The 17,047-nt window shown below is 43.4% G+C and overlaps 3 protein-coding genes across 4 annotated transcripts in view; all 3 read left to right on the top strand.

The window, feature by feature from the left end:
• The window catches only part of LOC111075962 (protein Star), a 34,799-nt gene extending 31,667 nt beyond the window's left edge, over positions 1-3,132 (top strand). The window contains exons 3-5 of the mRNA XM_022369510.2: positions 1,675-2,183; positions 2,258-2,422; positions 2,511-3,132. Coding sequence (XP_022225202.2) covers positions 1,675-2,183; positions 2,258-2,422; positions 2,511-2,738 — 902 coding nt within the window. The 3' untranslated portion in view covers positions 2,739-3,132. The remainder of the gene's footprint in view (positions 1-1,674; positions 2,184-2,257; positions 2,423-2,510) is intronic.
• Positions 3,133-9,352: 6,220 nt separating this feature from the next.
• The window catches only part of LOC111078169, a 42,792-nt gene continuing 35,097 nt past the window's right edge, over positions 9,353-17,047 (top strand). The window contains exon 1 of one of the 2 annotated variants that reach the window (XM_022372731.2): positions 9,353-9,531. Coding sequence is in view for 1 of the 2 variants with exons in the window: in XM_022372723.2 (XP_022228415.2) it covers positions 15,690-15,714 (25 nt within the window). In the remaining variant the exon portion in view is untranslated. Of the gene's footprint in view, positions 9,532-15,459; positions 15,715-17,047 lie in introns of those variants that run through there. The other variant, XM_022372723.2, reaches the window with a different exon arrangement.
• LOC111078183 (proteasome activator complex subunit 3-like) lies at positions 10,009-11,197 on the top strand. The gene is made up of 2 exons (XM_041593929.1): positions 10,009-10,146; positions 10,215-11,197. The coding sequence occupies exon 2, from the start codon at positions 10,282-10,284 to the stop codon at positions 11,122-11,124; it is 843 nt and encodes a 280-aa protein (XP_041449863.1). The 5' UTR covers positions 10,009-10,146; positions 10,215-10,281; the 3' UTR covers positions 11,125-11,197.

The raw sequence follows: 17,047 nt of genomic DNA, 5'->3' as shown, positions 1-17,047 counted from the left end.
TCAGTTTACTAAAACGAATTATTCCTAAAGAATACATTTCTAACCTTTGCCATAATTACCCACCTCATTCCTAACATTCCTCATTTGTTTTCTTCCCATTCCCCTTTATACCTTATCTCAATTCGGACACATCGTGCCCGCTTAAGTCCTCCCCTTCTTTTTTGGCCGCCTTGGCTAACCAAACCACACCCATGCAGTGCCACAAATTGCTGCCAGTACATTTGATATATATTTTAATTTCTTTTGGCCGGCTTTTACAACGGATTGTTGTTTCGTCAGCCGGAGGGAAGGCAAAACGAAACAAAAAGTGGAAATTGGCACAAGGAAAGTGTGAAAAGCAAATAAAACTAAGTTTTTTTTCCTCTACCTCTACCAGAATGTGTGTGTGTGTGTGTGTGTGTGGAGTGTGTGGCAACTGAAACAAAACTACAGCAAATCGTTGACTTTTTGTTGCTTATGGACGGACAGGTTGGGCCACAGCCCTCCCAGTCCCCGAGGCCCTGTCAAGAGTCCGTCCAGTGGTAGGATAGAAACGAGGGGGTCTGCCTGGTCATGTGCTAAATATCAAAGGCCGTGCGCCTATTATATTTTATGGGGCGGCAGAGCGGCTCCCAGTCCGGTGGGTAGGCTGGCTTCGTTTCAAGGTGAGGTCGTGGCTGCCAAGTCGGATGTTTCCTCTCGACCTTCGATGGGGGCTCCGTCGCTGTCACGCCCCTCGTTTTACACTTTCACCTTTTAACATGTCATGGCATTTAAGCTAATTCTTCGCCAAAGCGCTGAGCTTTAAATCTGATTTTTTCAAATTTCAAATGTTCTCCTATTGACGTGTTCTTGGTATATTTATATTCTATTATATATTTATATTCTAATATATATTTATATTTCACTTCCTATTAGCTTTCACTTGAACTCCATTTTAATTCGTGTCTAACTTTGAATTTTAAACTATTTAAATACACTTTGTTCCTAACCTCACATTTATCGAGCTTCACACGATGAACGCGTCAATAGTGCAATCGATTTGCACTCATTTATCCTCATCAACAGTTGTTTTCTCGTTATGTTCCACCTTGTATTATTTCCCGTTACATTCTCAGCTGTTCCAGACGGCACACACTTCTACTTCTTCGTTCCATTCTACTCTATTCCTAACCTAACTTTTAATTGATAGAAGCGTTGATCGTTCGTCTTAATTCCCCTGTGTTCATAAACAGTCGAATCTTAATTGTTCAATTCCATGTTGTTCCTAGAGTCACACTATTCCTTCTTTTAGAATCCTCTTTGCCGCTCCTCTAGTTCACTTTCTCCTTCCTCAAAATGTCATGACACTTGGCAATATTTGTGCTAAATATTTGCCCGAGCCCTTGGCTTTATATCTCCCCCGTAGTAGTGCCAACGGCATGTTCCTCCAATTGAAGTGCCCTCAATTTACCGAATGCAAATGTGGTGGTCAATGCGCTCCAATTGGCAGCGAAGCGTGGCCAAGTTGGTGCATAGCACGCCATGCCTTCTCCTCCTCCTCCTCCCACTTCCACTCCCACTCCCACTGCAATGGTGCAACAAGTTTTAATTAAATCCAATTACCAACCAGACGAAGAAACAATATCAGCTCCTCCGACTACCACAACTAATCTTTCGATATCTCTTTCTATCTTTTCTCCACCACCGCCACAGAGATCCGCCATCAGCAGTTCCGCCTGAGCATGTCGCGCGACTACGAGCTGAATGGCGTTGCGCAAGACGATCCCAAACTCATTGCATTCCTGCGCCATTTTGAAATGGGCAAATATATGGGCAAGCCCTCGGTCAAAGCGGCGACGGCGGCGGCGGCTTCACAGCCCAACGCGGGACTGGGCGTTGGAGTACCAGCAGCATCGGCAGCAGCTGGAGCTGGAGGATCCCTCAGTTCCTTTGGCAACAGCAGCGGCAGCACAGCCGATCAGTTGGCCCACTATGTGGCCGATCTGTTGGGCGGCAAGATGGACGGTGCTGTGATTCAGTCGCTGAGCGGTCCGCTGGCCCATCTGATCACAGCGCCCTGGCTGAGCGAGCATCTCAATTGGATGGGAGTGCTGGTGGAGCCGGAGCCTCGCTGGTATTTCATGTTGCGCAAACAGAATGCGCAACGGGCGCGCATGCAGGTGGTGCAGGCCTGCGTCTCACCCAATACCTATCCCAAAGAGGTAAGCTCACACACGAAATTCGAAAGATTTTGATCATATTAAGCAAACTCTTCGTTTGTTGGGGCGCGCTTTAGATTACCATACACAACGAGGATGTGCGCATCAATAGTCTGCACGACGAGGAGACCTCGTGGTTCAATTCGCGTGTCAAATGCTTTCCGCTCTACACAATCATGCTGGCATGTGAGCGCACCGAATACGATTTGCTCAGTCTGGGCGTGCAGGGGCATGAGCTGGAGGTAAGTGAACTCTCAAATTCAACGCCAACTACTTGTTGTCTCACTTTCACTAAACATTATTATTTTTTTTATCCTCGCTTATGTGCAGATCTTGCAGACGCTGCCCTTTGACAAGGTGAAAATCCAAGTGATATCGATACACCTGATGGAGGATCACGAGGATGTGCACGACTATGTGCTGGACATAACCAGATTCCTGGCGAGCAAATCCTACAAGCTGCAGCGCCGAATGGGACGCAATTACTTCTATCAGCGTCTGAATGTCGGTGCGACGCGTACGCGCAAGAAAGACATCCTGCTGCTGAAGACGCCCTAGACGCCCGCCCGCCCGCCCAACCAAACAACGAACACATCGAACGATCAACCATCGATCGATCGATCGATCGATCAGCATCAACATCAACCCACGAACAACAACGACTTAGGGGCCTGAATTGTTAGAGAAATCACTGATTGATTAAAAGAGAAGTCTCTCTCGGCTAAACTTTATGTTCTAATGATAATTATTACTATTACCCCATACGCTACACAATATATATATACAGATATATACATGTTGAATATGATTATGTACACGCTAAAAACATATATATATATAAACTGTATACCGATTATGATATGTAGGATTCTTAGTTTTTGTAAAACTCAAATCTCTCTCTCTCTTTATTCTTTCCCCAATTTCCTTTATGTTATTATTTCATTTATTATTTTGTCGAAATTTGTTTACCACTATAAATATATATATATATATATATATATATATATATAGATGATATACATATACATATAACGTATTATGATTTTGCTATAAGCTATGCTATATGAATGTTAGGCCTAAGCCATGTGCCCCCAGCCCTAGCCCCAGCCCCAGACCACTTTCGATGTATAAATTATAAAAATTGCAAGGGGCTCTGCTCTGCACTGCACTGCTCTGCTATGCTATTAGTTGTAACACTGTACTATCCATCTATCTATCTATGCCTACCTATCGATCTATCCTATATGCAAGTCTATATGTTATATCGAATGCTTTATCTAGTAATCCCTAAGTGAAATAAAATACTAAGCGCCCGAACGATCGATGATCGAAAATGATGAATGAGAAAAAGCGCAGACTACACAACACATTTAAATTATATTAAATTATTGAACCAAAACAAAGCACATCCATATATACACATTGTACACACCAACACACCCAACACACACACACACATACAAGCGCAAGCGAATAAATATATAGAAAAACAAAACAAAACTCATTTGCAAAAATCTGCTTTCAAACTCATCTCATACTCATAGTTAAAACATAAGACAAGAACCCCACACATACAATATTAAATTAAAGAGAAAATCGAGAATCAAACTATAGGCAGCAGCATTCAGAAAGTATATACACATAGTATATACTTACACACACACTCACACTAAACACACACAGACATACACTCATGCACATTTTATATGTACTAGAAAATAAATCAATAACTAAAAATAAATAAATAACTAAATAAATAAATGTAAATGTAGCAATGATGCAACGATAATGATTAAATGTAAAAACCAATTCGTATTTCAATTACATTTTAGTAATTCTAATGTATTATTATTTTTTATATATACTATGAATGCACACTGAAATATATACAGAGAGAACGAGAGAGAGTCAAATATGCAACGGTGTGAACTCGTTACACCTCGCCTTAATCCACAAACCCAAAACAAAAACAAAAACGAAAGAAGCAAAAAAAAACTCCCATAAACAGAGACATAGAGAACCACAGACACCACACACAGATAGATTTGATGTAGAGAATCAGTGCCTTCGACTTAGACTTGAATAAAAAACAAAACAAAATAAAAACCAAAATCTAAGCATACTCATAGAAACTCAATTGAAATTTGTTGTACATATAGGAGAGCACCACACCACACACACACATACACATAGTAGAGAGCAGCAGCAGCAGCAGCAATAACCAGCAGAAACACTAACTAGCTAACTATAGTTGCCGTCTTGTTAAACTTGCCTTAAACCCAAATGGGAGGAGGGGATGATCCCGAGCCCGAGAAGTCTTCAACCAAAACCAAACACTCAAATCCGTCTCAAATCGATCGCTATGCGAGATATACGAATAAAACAATACACACACAAGAAACCATAGGAAACTCAATTGAATCATTGAACACACACAAACACACACATACATCACACACACACACACACCCCTTAAATCTTAAGTACAGTGCTAATGTCTGTTTTTTTTTAAGCCTATTTCTAATTAATTAGTTGTATCTTGTGTAAATTAGCGTTTAAACCAAATTTTAAGTAGGCTATTATTATAACTCCTTTTGATTTGGCCTTGTCCATAGCACATGCCCCCATACCACATTGCATCACCCCCTTCCCTATACACACACACACACACACACACTCTACACAAGAAAAAGGCTAACTCATTGCTAAGCTCGCGATATCATCTACAAATTGTATTTAAAGCGAGCGATAACACGTAAGAGAACAAACAATTTATAGTTAAAATACAAAATAAAGAATACAAAAAATTATGAAAAATTCATTCGACTTTTTATTTTGAACCATCAATCCATCAATCACTTTCAGTTCACAATTAAATCCATCCCAAAGTATACATATATCTATGGAATCTATGCCCCAAAACAATTGTTTATCTTATGAAATTGACTTGAAAACTGTTGAAATACACAGAGATACGAGTACATATTCTAAACTACTATCCTAAAGGAAAAAGAAAATCCGAAAACTGATCAAAAACAAACTGAATGCTAATGAACAGTTTTGAGTGCCAGCAAAACCTTATACTATTTATAGTTAGATATTTGCTAACGAATTGAATGAAAACGGCGGCAACTGAATAAACTATGTAAATCGAACTAATGAATACCAAACAAAATTTACACAAATTCAATGAATGAAATAAAGATTTACATGAAATGTAAAAATAAAAATAAAAAATGCAGATTGTTTGATGTTTTTTTTGTGTATGGAATTTGATTGGAAAATGGGGCTTATACTCGTCGAATTAATTACGTTTTTCATTGAAAATCAACAAGAGACAATCTTTCGGACCAAAGAGTCTCAAAAGTCATAGAATTCTGGGATGCATCCTCCAAAAAGAAATATGCATGCAAATTTTTTAAGATCTTCTCTAAACTTAACTTGGAAACAGTATTGTTTATGTAGTAGTAAAAAGAGTTATAAATAAAAAAAGGGCTGCAAAACCTGCATCTAGGAAGTAGGCAGTATTAGCACACGATGAAATTTGAAGTGGAAGATGCTTAAAAACAATACACTCGGAATTTCGGTCTTGTAACAAACATTGTTTTTATATTTAACCATTTTTAAGGGTTTCCATTCTGTCAAAAGCATATATCTGCTGTTTTATTGAACGCTTGAGTCTTAAGCGGCTGTTTTAAATTTAAATGCATTCATGTTACCACGAAATCAAATATAAATATTTTATTATCCAGCCTGTCAATCGCAGCGATTTTCGACCCACTGCACATACGTACTTGCAGCTTCTGTGCGTAGTCACTTGTGCAAGCGCATTCTATTTTTAGATTTGTACGCTCTCCAATTTGTGAGAGCTTCCAAACACCTTGCTGCATATAACAATTGAAATGCATGGGCGTTACTCAACCACCCATCCCCATAGAAGATTCAAAGTGCAAAGCTCAACTTTTATGGTGACTGCCCGCTGCCATCCTTTCCAAACCGGCGGAAGAAGCACAGAGTCTATTGTCTTTGGTTCAAATGCTCCCAGTTCCCGGCCACTCCCATAACCTTTTGCACTTACGAAACTGATTCTGTTTGGGACTTGCTTGTCGTTCCGCCCCCGCCCCCGTGTCCTGTTCTATTCTTTGCTGAAGTCTTACGCGAGATTTCTTAGTTATTCAATCCAAAATATACACACATAAATATGTATAAATTCTTGTGATTTATGGCTGCAAAACTTTTCATTGCGGTTGATTTCTACACCACATTTTCCGTGGTAACATTCCTTGCAAAGGGCTTCCACATTGGCTGCAGTCTCCCTTTTGCCACAGCCAATGGACAACCTGTTGCAACGCTACCCTTAAGCCTTTGCCCATCCACCGCACCGGCAGTACCACCCATCCATCCATCCCCCCCAGAGAAGTCAAAGTGCAAAGCTCAACTTTTATGTTGACTAAGTGCTTAGACCCGTAGTCTGGGCTGTAATCCTTTGCTATCCGCTCCGGCAGAGGCAGAAGCGGAACTGAACTCATTAAAACGGCATTAGCATGCAGGTCGCAGGTTTTAATGTCGAGTGATCAAATTAAAATGCCATGAGGAGTGGAGCAGCCGAGAGCAATGCCAGCGCCAACTGCTACGCGTCGGCATGTGATGTGGCACGGTCATTGTCTAGGCCTGGGGGTGGGTTGTGCAACGGGCTATAGGGCGACCTGACACTGACGTGCTTCCCAATGCATTGGCGCCGCCTGCAAAAAGAGGTTATGGCGGCTATGGGGGGGATGGAGAGTGGGGTTAGAGGTTATACGCCTCCGTTATGCCGCCTACGTTTGCAACAGGCTGTTGTTGCTGCCGTTGCCTGCTGCTGCTGCTGTTGGAGGAGCTTTTCTGGCCCCAATTCTCAGCCCCACACACACACACACACACAAAGGAAGACCAGCGCAGGCGCCTCGCTGACACACTAACACAAATGCAAGGGACAGGCGCAGTGAGTGGCACTGAGAGTATACGGTGCGGGAGGGGGGTGGGTGGCATGGATTCTGCCTGTTTTCCGTTCGGTTCTGGGCACGAAAGTGAAAGCTGCGACTTTCAAACTGTTGCGTCGTCCAGGCAGGCAGGCAGACAGGCTCGGGATTTGGAGCAAAATCAATAGCAATCAAGTTGGGGCCCCCCAAAAAGGCAAACAGCTGTCAACCTACGTCAAAGGGAGCGCAGCCAGACATTGTTGTTGCTCCGGCGAAGCTTTTGGAGCGAGTTGCGGTACAATTTTTGGGCTATTTGTGGCAGCCACAAGCAGTTGGTGGGCATTATATATATGATTGGGTAGGGCTTAATGGGATATTTCTGAGTGAAAAGTTTTATTTTACTCATGGGTTTTCGGAGTTTTAAGTGGTGTGCTCACTTTTCGGGACACTACTGTATGACAAATGACATTTAAACTTCGCACGCACGCAGGCACACACAGGAAAAGCTCTGCTAAAGCTTTTACCTTAATAATGCCCTAACCTACAGCACGCACTCACACACACACATGCATACATATGTATATGTATGAGGCCGTAAGCGAAATGCGTAGGAATTTGAATGCTTTTTGTTGTATGAATTGACTCTCACATATGGGTGTGTGTGTGTGCCAGTGTGTGTGCTGGTAACTCCGAAGAACCGCGAGACGCGAGACACCGACAACGACAACGACAGAGAAAGAGAAAGAGACATACACAGAGGCGACCGAGACCCCAAACAGCCAAAGCTGCCTCCAAACGAACGGCTTTTTCAGTAGGACAGGCAGTCCTTCGGCTGACGGTCAAACGCGAGCGACAAGACACACTGGCAGCAAAGATACTAGCAGTCAGCAGGCAGTAGCAGCAACGAAACAGCAACCAACAGTGGCAGTGGAGCAGAGCAGAGCGGAGCAAGAGTGTGTGCAAGAAAATCAAAAAAAATATTAAAATGTAAAGAGCGCCCCCTCCCTCCAATGGCAAAACATTTAATAATATTTAATGGAAGAGCAAAGCAAAACCAACAAATATGGCGACATTTGAAAGCATTTGAAAGCTTTTTTTTTGGACTCGGTGGCCAAATTGCCTCCTGGCCAAAAGTGTGCTGTGTGCTGTGTGTGTGTTTTCTTTTTTATTGGGTGAAAAACGAAAATTTGACACTGAACTTCATTAAATACGCTCATATATACTTACATTTCTATATATATTTATATGCTATATATATATGTGGTTGCTTGGCATGTGTGTTTATGTGTGTGTGTGTGTGTGGCAGCAGGACAAAAGCAGTGCCACAGACAGGATGCTATTTAAAGTGACAGCCCAGAAGCATGCCACAGAAAAACACACACACCATATGCTGGGGCCTGGCACCACCAAGTGCGATGCTCGGTCGTTGTTTTCGTTGTTGGTGGGCGTCGCTTCTTTAAGATATGACGGCACAGCAGCATGCAGCTGGTGGTCTGGTCCCCACACACACCCCCCTCCCCTCGCTGGCATGCCCTCTCTTTCTCTTTCTATTTCTGTTTCTGTTTTACATGTTACAACCAAAAACGGTCAACTTTTGGTGGCTGTGTGTGTGTGTGTCTTGGCTTATTGCGTCGTTAGCCGTGCTCTCTGGCTTCTCCCCTTTGCCCAGGACCCCAGAGCACAGACGGTAGGCGTGGGGATAAATTTGTGTTGTTGTAAAGCATAAAAAAAATAAAATTCAAACATGCTGGCCGTATCAACAGCGAGGCGGCAATTAGACGCCAACACACAGCGCCAACAAATCGCACGTCATCCGTGCGCCTGCGAGCACCTGCACTGTACAGCGCCCACACACACACACGCACACCCAGAGAGACCAGAGACCAGAGGGAACGAGCAGCACACCCACACAAACAAATATTACCGCCGCTCTCGCAAGCTCTTTTGCTGGCTCTCCCTCGCTCTCTCTCTCTCTCCGGCTCTTCAGCACACACCACACACTCTACTTGAATGCTCTCTTTCTCCTTAACGTCTTTTGCTTTCGGCTTTCTGCTGTCGTCAGTCGTCAGTCGCTGACGTTATTTGTGCGTCAAACAGAAGTTTCCGGCCTGACTACTGAAGAATCTTTCACGAATACAATTTGTGTTATTACATTTGATTTAACTTTGTCCTGTGCTTGCGACTCTTTCCAGTACGTTTCCATTCATAAAACCCACCAAAAACCAACCAAAAAAAAAAAACGAGCGACAAATTATAGAAGAGAGTCGCACAGGCAACCGGAAATCGAGCAAAAACCCTTAAACATTCCATCAAGAATTTTGCATGTCTTCGTTCGTTTGCGCTGAAAATGAAATAAACAACTACATGAGCCACGCCATAAATGTCAAACTGAGGTAAGTTATTGCCATTTGCATACATCTATCATAGTATATAGTATATAGTATATAGTGTATATGGCATACATATGTATATAAAAGAACACCCATTAAGCGAAGCTCACTCACTGGCTAAGTGTTTTGACCTTTGGTATATATGTATGGCAACAGGTGCCGCCGACTCCTCTGACTCTGTCCTCGGCAAGAGGCAATGGAAAGCAATCAACGGCGCGTGTTTCGCGATTACAAAAGTTCCTGAACCGTGTAATTTAAATATTCAATTAGGTTATAAACAAGGGATTAAATAGTTTGTGCCTGGGTGGGACAATTAGTGGGTAGTTAGAGCCTATAGAAAGTGGCAACACAATGTTAGGTAAAATTACAAAATGTTATTAGATGCATAATTATTGGGTGCTTTATTTTAAGAAAATAATTAATTATTAATTTATCGTTTATTTGATTCATCTGTCCCATAAACTGATAAGTCGTAACTTATTGCAACCCATAACTATATAGGTGCGACTTTAATTTAAGGAATCAGCCTTAAGTCCACTAGCGAATTAAGCTAAAACGTTGTTGCGCACTCTGCCGTATAAATTATATACCTACCTACCATCCCCCGTGAAATTCTCGGTAAGTTTTGCGGCAAAAAAAAAACATAAACCAAACTGCAGTTAGCACTGACAATGCACAAATTGCAGCACGCGAATTTCAAAAGTTGAGGCGAAAGAAAGCCCCAACTGCCTTTGGAAATTTAGCAACAGAAATATGTCGAGCGAGCCAGCCAGCACTATGCCGAAGGATACAGCCAACACCTTGCCGAAGGATACAGCCAACACCATGCCGAAGGATACAGCCAGCACCATGTCGAAGGATACAGCCAGCACCATGCCGAAGGATACAGTTACCAAAGTCCAGGAGTACAAAGAAACTTTAATCCAGAGAACGGAGCTGCTGGTAACCAAACGCTTCCCGGAGATAATTGTTCAGCTGAACGAGCTGCTCACCACGCCCATGTTCAAGGAGCGCGATTTTGAAAAGATCCATCAGGATATAAACATACCTGTGCAATCTCCCGACGATAGCAATGGCGATGATCAACCGCAAACGAAGCGCACTCGAAAGGATGTTGTTGTGGGATGCCCTGTACTGGCGCTGCCAAACGGCTCCGTGTCTTGCAACAAGTCAATCTGCCAGATGATCGATGTGGTCAAGCCCATCATACGCGCCCTGGTGGAGCATGCCAATCTGCTGAAGATGTGGATATCGTTCATGATACCGAAAATCGAGGATGGCAATAACTTTGGTGTCTCCGTGCAGGAGGAAACGCTCGCCGAAATTCGAGCCGTCGAATCGGATGCGGCCACCTACTTTGTGCAGATCACGGCGTTTTTTCGGTCGCGTGCCAAGATCGTCGCGAGTGTGGCCAAATATCCGCACATCGAGGACTACCGACAGGCCGTCAACGAGCTGGACGAGCAGGAGTGCCTCAATCTGTGGCTTGTGGTGTCCGAGATACGCAATCGCTACTCCTCGCTGCACGATTTGGTCATCAAGAACTTGGAGAAACTAAAAAGGCCGCGCAACTCGAATACCGAGAGCTTGTACTAGAGATTGAGATATATCGAAACTGAATACTTGAAAGAGCCTTCCAATAGATTCAGTGAAATAACAATTATGATTATCCGATTTACCATTAACAACTAAATAGATATTAATGTTTGTTTGTCTGTGGATGTGCCAACAATTTCCAAAAATGTAAACCGAATTTACTAATATTCAAAGTATTTTGGTTTATATTACTAAGATCTTTAATTATGGCAAAATTTAATATGAATTATGCCAACTGCTTTAAATGTCTTTCCCATCTCAGATTAATGTCAATTAATTCTGCTGTCATACTCGTAATTTTAATGATACTCGCATACGATGCAATATTTTAATGATGTAAGTCAAGCCATTTGATATTGATTTCTTAAAAATAATGAGTGAATGAATATTGAGAGGAGCGAAATTAATTTCCATGAAAAAGTTAAATCCGCCTTTGTTGTAAGAACATTTTGATTGTAGAAGCGGTTTTCCTAGAAATTACTTGCTCATAATACTCTTACGAGACTCTTCGTTACTTCAAAGTTATTGCTGGTATTTCACATTAATTGTTTAGACGACGTTCTGTTTAACCAAGGGTCATAGACACTGAGAGACCTAATTACGTTTGTTTCTCTGTAATTTATTTTGATCTGCAACAGTGGATATCTATTATCGGTGGTGTCTGCAAGCTAGAGGCCTGTAAACATCTTTTAGCATGATGCTGTTAAGAATTCCTGTACAGGGAAACGAAGCCTTAAAGCTTTCGCAGATTATGGGAATAATCTCCCAGGCTTGCAGCTCCCACAAAATTATATCTACGAGTATGTACTTATTTAACTCCAAAGTGTTACATGTTTTCATGGTTAGTTTCATGGCTTGACTCTACAAAAACTCGTATACTGTCCCTATAAATCTTATTGGCTGATATCGAATTTGTTTATATACATATTTTGTTTATTGGGATTTGTATGATATAATCGTATATATATATATATGTATGTGGTATTGATAAGTTATCTTCACAGTGTTGTAAACAAATGATAAGAATGATACACAATATATGTATGTATGAATCGACAAAAGCCTGTACTAGATTATTTTCCCTGCTCTAAGCAGCGTGGAATCCCTTTATGACTTTGTGCTTGTGGCAAGACACTCACGGCGTGCCACAGCGAACACGTCACTTGTTGTCTTCAGGTGGAAGGACATGTGACTTGGATCTAATTCGAGACTGAATGCCGTTGCCATTGACGTTGGCACGATGGTACGATGATGACGGAACGGTGCGGTATGGCAGCCATGGCATGCCTGGAGCAGCATTCATTCATCAATCGGAGGCCTGCTGGGCGTGGGCTTTGTGTCAGCTTCATTGCGTTTGATTGAATGCTATTGACATTGCTGTGAAGGGGCATATGCAGCAGGCTGAATCCGGGAGCAGCAACAGCCACAAGTGCTTTAATTATAGCCTGGCCTGGCCCGATCCGAGCAGGACAGCATCACTTCGCTGGCTATAAATGTCACACAAAAGCCCGCTGTTTGATTAAGAGCTGCGTAAACAACCGGAAGCGGTGTCAGCACATAGGCGGATGGTGTTGGCGGGAGGCGTATAGCGAGGGCCGAGGCGTGGACAAAGAGCGGATGGCTGATGGCTGATGGCGCAGGAGGCGTGCTGGCCGATGGACAGCTACTAAAAATGAAACGAAAATATTTTCGCGTAAACATAAACAAAAGTCGCCATATAAAAATGAAATTCATAAGCGGGCCAATACTCGTATAAAAGCGCGCTCCTAAAAGCAGAACTTACGACGGCCACTTTGGTGTAATATTAAGCAAACACAGATACACACACACACACACAAACACAAAACTGGAGAGATACTCGTAGAGCCAAAGAGTGGGCCCTGTTATGAATGCATGAATATAACATTATATTTTGATGGCCTGTAAAAACAAAGTCTAGCAATTGCACAAATATTTCCAAGGCAAATACCCAAACAAGTTGCCCTACAAACGGCCAGTGAAATGGCGGCCAAAGTGGGCTAAATTGCGAGTGGATTTCAGCAACTTTAACTTTAAGAAGAAAATGTTTAAGCTTGATGTAGGCTCAACTGATTAAGTGCCTATTTGGAGTCGCCTTGTTTGACTTTATTTGTCTGTTTTCTAAGCAAACAAAAATTGCATCAAATATTCTGCACATTAAGAATTTAAATTTTAGAATTTTCAAAGGACTAATACATGTATATAATTACTCATATATTAGTTCACTTTTAATGGATGACTGATGTAATGTTAACCTTATGTTACCTTTGTCTTCCATCAACTGGGTCTGCCCTATCTGCTGCTGGCTCTACTTCTGAGTCTGAAGAGTCCATTCATGAGACCCAGAAATATCCCAAGCTAGGAAATAACTATTTTCTCGCTAACAAGGATTAGTCTTTGTAACACAGAAAATAGGATCGGGCTATACCCAGTTTGTTCTTCGGCTTAAAATAAATTTCTGTTTCTGAATAAAAGGCAATTATATCCTGCAAAAATCCTCCTGCACGAGGAACTTTCCAAGATTATTTCAAGTGTCACCCTGCCAGTCGTCTCTCTGTCTCTCTGTCTCTTGGTAATGTTCATAATTAGCACATAAATATGAGCATTATAATCATTGATATACATAGCAAATGCAATCATCATTTGGAATTCATTTATATTACTTTTTAATTGCAAATGAAAGAGCGCTGTCCGTTCACGGACAAAAAAACATAAAAAGAAAAACGCAGATTCCTTTGTGTATTTTTTCCAGCCAATTCCAAATCCACCTGAAAGCTGATTTAATTACCAGCTTAAGCCCTCTTTGCCCGGAAAGTCAATTCCATGGCAGCCGTCTCCGTCTCCTGCGCTCCGGCATTCGACTGCGAATGGAATGGGTGTGGGGGTGGGTTTCTGGTTGCTGGTTGCTCTGGGATCAGCTGGGTAGGGGTTCTGCCACTGAATGCAATTAATTTTAAACTAAACAAATATTAATCATAATTCCCGTTGGCTGGGGAATCCTTCGTGCGATTCAAGGCACGTAGGACCTAGCTCAACAAATACCCCCACCACACACACACACACACACACACACACGCCGCTGAGCAAACACACACACACACAGTGACATCAGAATAGGGTCCTACAATGTCGTCATATGGACAAATGTCTGTATTACAAAAACCTCGACGTCGACAACGACGACGACTACGACAATCCATTTACTTAATGAGATTGCAAGCGTTTTGGTGACATTGAAAACGCGTTTATTAGGGTTACCCACCCCCACCCCACCAACCCACCACAACCATACACAACCCACCTCTAGTCAGACCCTCTCGCAGCAGGGTGCAACATGCCCCAAACCCTTAATGGGGTGGGGGGGCATAACAAATGCTTTTGTGAGCCAAGTTCATTCATAAAAGGAGCGCTGCGTCAGGCCCAAAACAGGAGGCGAAAAAGGCGGCGAGGAGACAAGAGAAAAGAGTGAACAAAAAATAAGGGGGAGAAAAATAGTAGGTGGGCAGCCTTGGCTACACCCAGAAAATGCTATAAATAGCCCAGTGGAGGAGGCAAGCGAGTGTGAGAGGATATCAAGTTATAAATTTTCGGAGAAATGAAGAAATCAGGGAGCAAGTGGGGAGTGGGCAGGAAGCAGCGCGGAAGTGTGGGGAGCTAATGGCAGTCAGCCGGGTGTTGGGATCCATTGCGGCTGTGGTCGTTTAAGCTTAGCTCAACAACTGACTTGGCACTTTCTTAGGGAGACAAGCAAGTAGCCGTGCCGTAAAAAACGGAAAATGAAAGGAAATTTAGGCAAATACAATGTGCCTAGGTGGGGTCGGGGTCTGGGTCTGGGTCTGGGTTGGGAGAAAGTTCGCGCTGTTGCTATTTTTGGACACCCAACCAGGGGAGGTGGGGTAAAGCACATGCAGGCGAGAGAGCGAGAGTGAGAGAGTGAGAGAGACGGAGAAGTTTCGCGAATGCTCCATAAGCACCGCCTCCACAGAAAGCTCCTTCACGTTGAGAGCTTTTGCTTTTGCTCGTGGGCGTCGCTGTCGCTGCCAACGCAACAGGAGCGCTAGGCAACAGCAGCAGCCAGCAGCCAGCAGCTGCTGTCGAAGCAACAGTGAAAGCTTTGAGCTTTCACCACTTCCCCAGCCCAGGCGCACTTTCCAAGCTGGAACAGACTGGAACGCACTTCGGCACTTCGTCGCTCGTGAGTGCGTGGGCTTCGTGGGCCCAGCCTCGGGGCCTGCTGCTGCTGCTGCTGCTGCTGCTGCTGCGTGCTGCTCTGTCTGTTGCTACCTGATGCTCGGATGCGACTCGACTTTTGGTTCAGTTCAACCTGGGGAGCGCAGCGGAGTGAACGCTGGGCCGAGTGTTGAGCGGTTAAATAAGAAAAGTGCCTGAAAATCCCAGCTAGTGTTCTGCGCCAGCTACTTCATTGCCAGCGGACCAGAGAGTCTGCCCCAACGACTCTAGTGTGCCTGTGGCTGTGCCCCGTCCTGCTCCAGTCCTGATAAGCAGCCCTTCGACCGTGTAAGCCTAACATATGGCAGCCAGCATCGATGCCAGCCCTCGGCACTTCATATGGTGAGTGCAAAAAAAAAAAAATGGAAAGTAACGAATAGAAAAAGTAAAGGGGGGGATGGGAAATATTAAATGCAAAAACTTTTGCATATTCAACTTTTGTAACTATACACGGGTATATGTAAATATTTTGGGGGCACGAAACTGGCCCTGAGAGTGTGCATATACTTTTTCAATTAAGTGTTTTAAAAAAATAAAAATCCGACAGGCAGGGTTGCAGCGGAATAACGGTGATCAGCGATGACAGCTGCGCCGCAAAGTAGGCAACTGTACTTACGATGCACTCAGGCAGAAGCGAAGCTGCCAGCCAACACGATTCGATTTGCTTACACAAACTCAATTATAAAATGTAAATGTAAATGTAAAATCTCGCCCGTCCTCCATAGTCCATTAATTCTGTCACCGACTCGATGACAATTGGCATGTGTTGCACGAATTTTCACAAATTATCATGAAAATGCGCAGCCAACTGAATACTAATTTAATTGGCAACACAGTGTCCAAAACTATACAGCAGTAAGCCAGTTAATCAACAGAGAATATTATTTGTGACAAGCTGAAAATGAATTATCAGTTTCGCCCAGATAGATAGCCACCTGGTGATAGATACAGATAAAATGGTAGGTTAGTAGGAAGAGATACAGATAATACGCAAATTTATGTACACGCACAAAAGAGTTTGGGTTGGCGGTGGGTGGTGTGTGTGTGTGTGTGGGGGTGTGTTTGTGGGTGGGGGTTAAAAAGCCAAAGTGCAACAGTATCGGGTATCCAGCACACACACACACCTCCGACCCTGTGTTATTTTCCTGACATTTTCCTGGCTGCAAAACTGCGCAATTTGTTTTTCCAAGAGCTCGAAAATTGATTCCATCCTCCGCCAATCCCTCGCACACGCACACGCCCACCGGGATGCACAATCAGGAGTCCGCATTAACAGCATTATCAGTCGTGGCCTTCGCTGGAAAAGACTCTGCTTCATTATCCTTGGCTCCTGGCTCCTCCCACATGCCCACGCAATACGACAGCTGCATTTATTAAGGGCCAACTGAATAAAATATGGCGCATAAATGCCAGTACGCGGATATGCTTATGCGGGGGTGTGGGTGGGGGGAGGGGAGAGAGACAGAGACGCGAATGAATGCCCGTGCATGCAGCGCTGGTAATTTGTTGCAAACGCAAAGGACTCGCTTTGAGCAGGACAAGGGGGAGGGGCACATAAGCAGCTTTGCCAGCTCCACAAAAGGGGCTCACCAGCACTGCTCCCGGTCCATGCGGGTTGGGTCCACTGGTCCATTGCAGCTTTGTACTTTGGTAAATTCCCTGCATCCTCCCATTC

Source organism: Drosophila obscura, unplaced genomic scaffold (assembly GCF_018151105.1).
Source record: "Drosophila obscura isolate BZ-5 IFL unplaced genomic scaffold, ASM1815110v1 contig_200, whole genome shotgun sequence".
Classification (NCBI taxonomy): domain Eukaryota; kingdom Metazoa; phylum Arthropoda; class Insecta; order Diptera; family Drosophilidae; genus Drosophila; species Drosophila obscura.
Note: the sequence above shows the minus strand (reverse complement) of the source record. Positions and strands in the feature narration are given on the sequence as shown.

Coding starts and splice junctions, on each gene's coding strand:
- LOC111078183 (XM_041593929.1), top strand. CDS start 10,282: ATGTCGAGCGAGCCAGCCAGCACTATGCCGAAGGATACAGCCAACACC.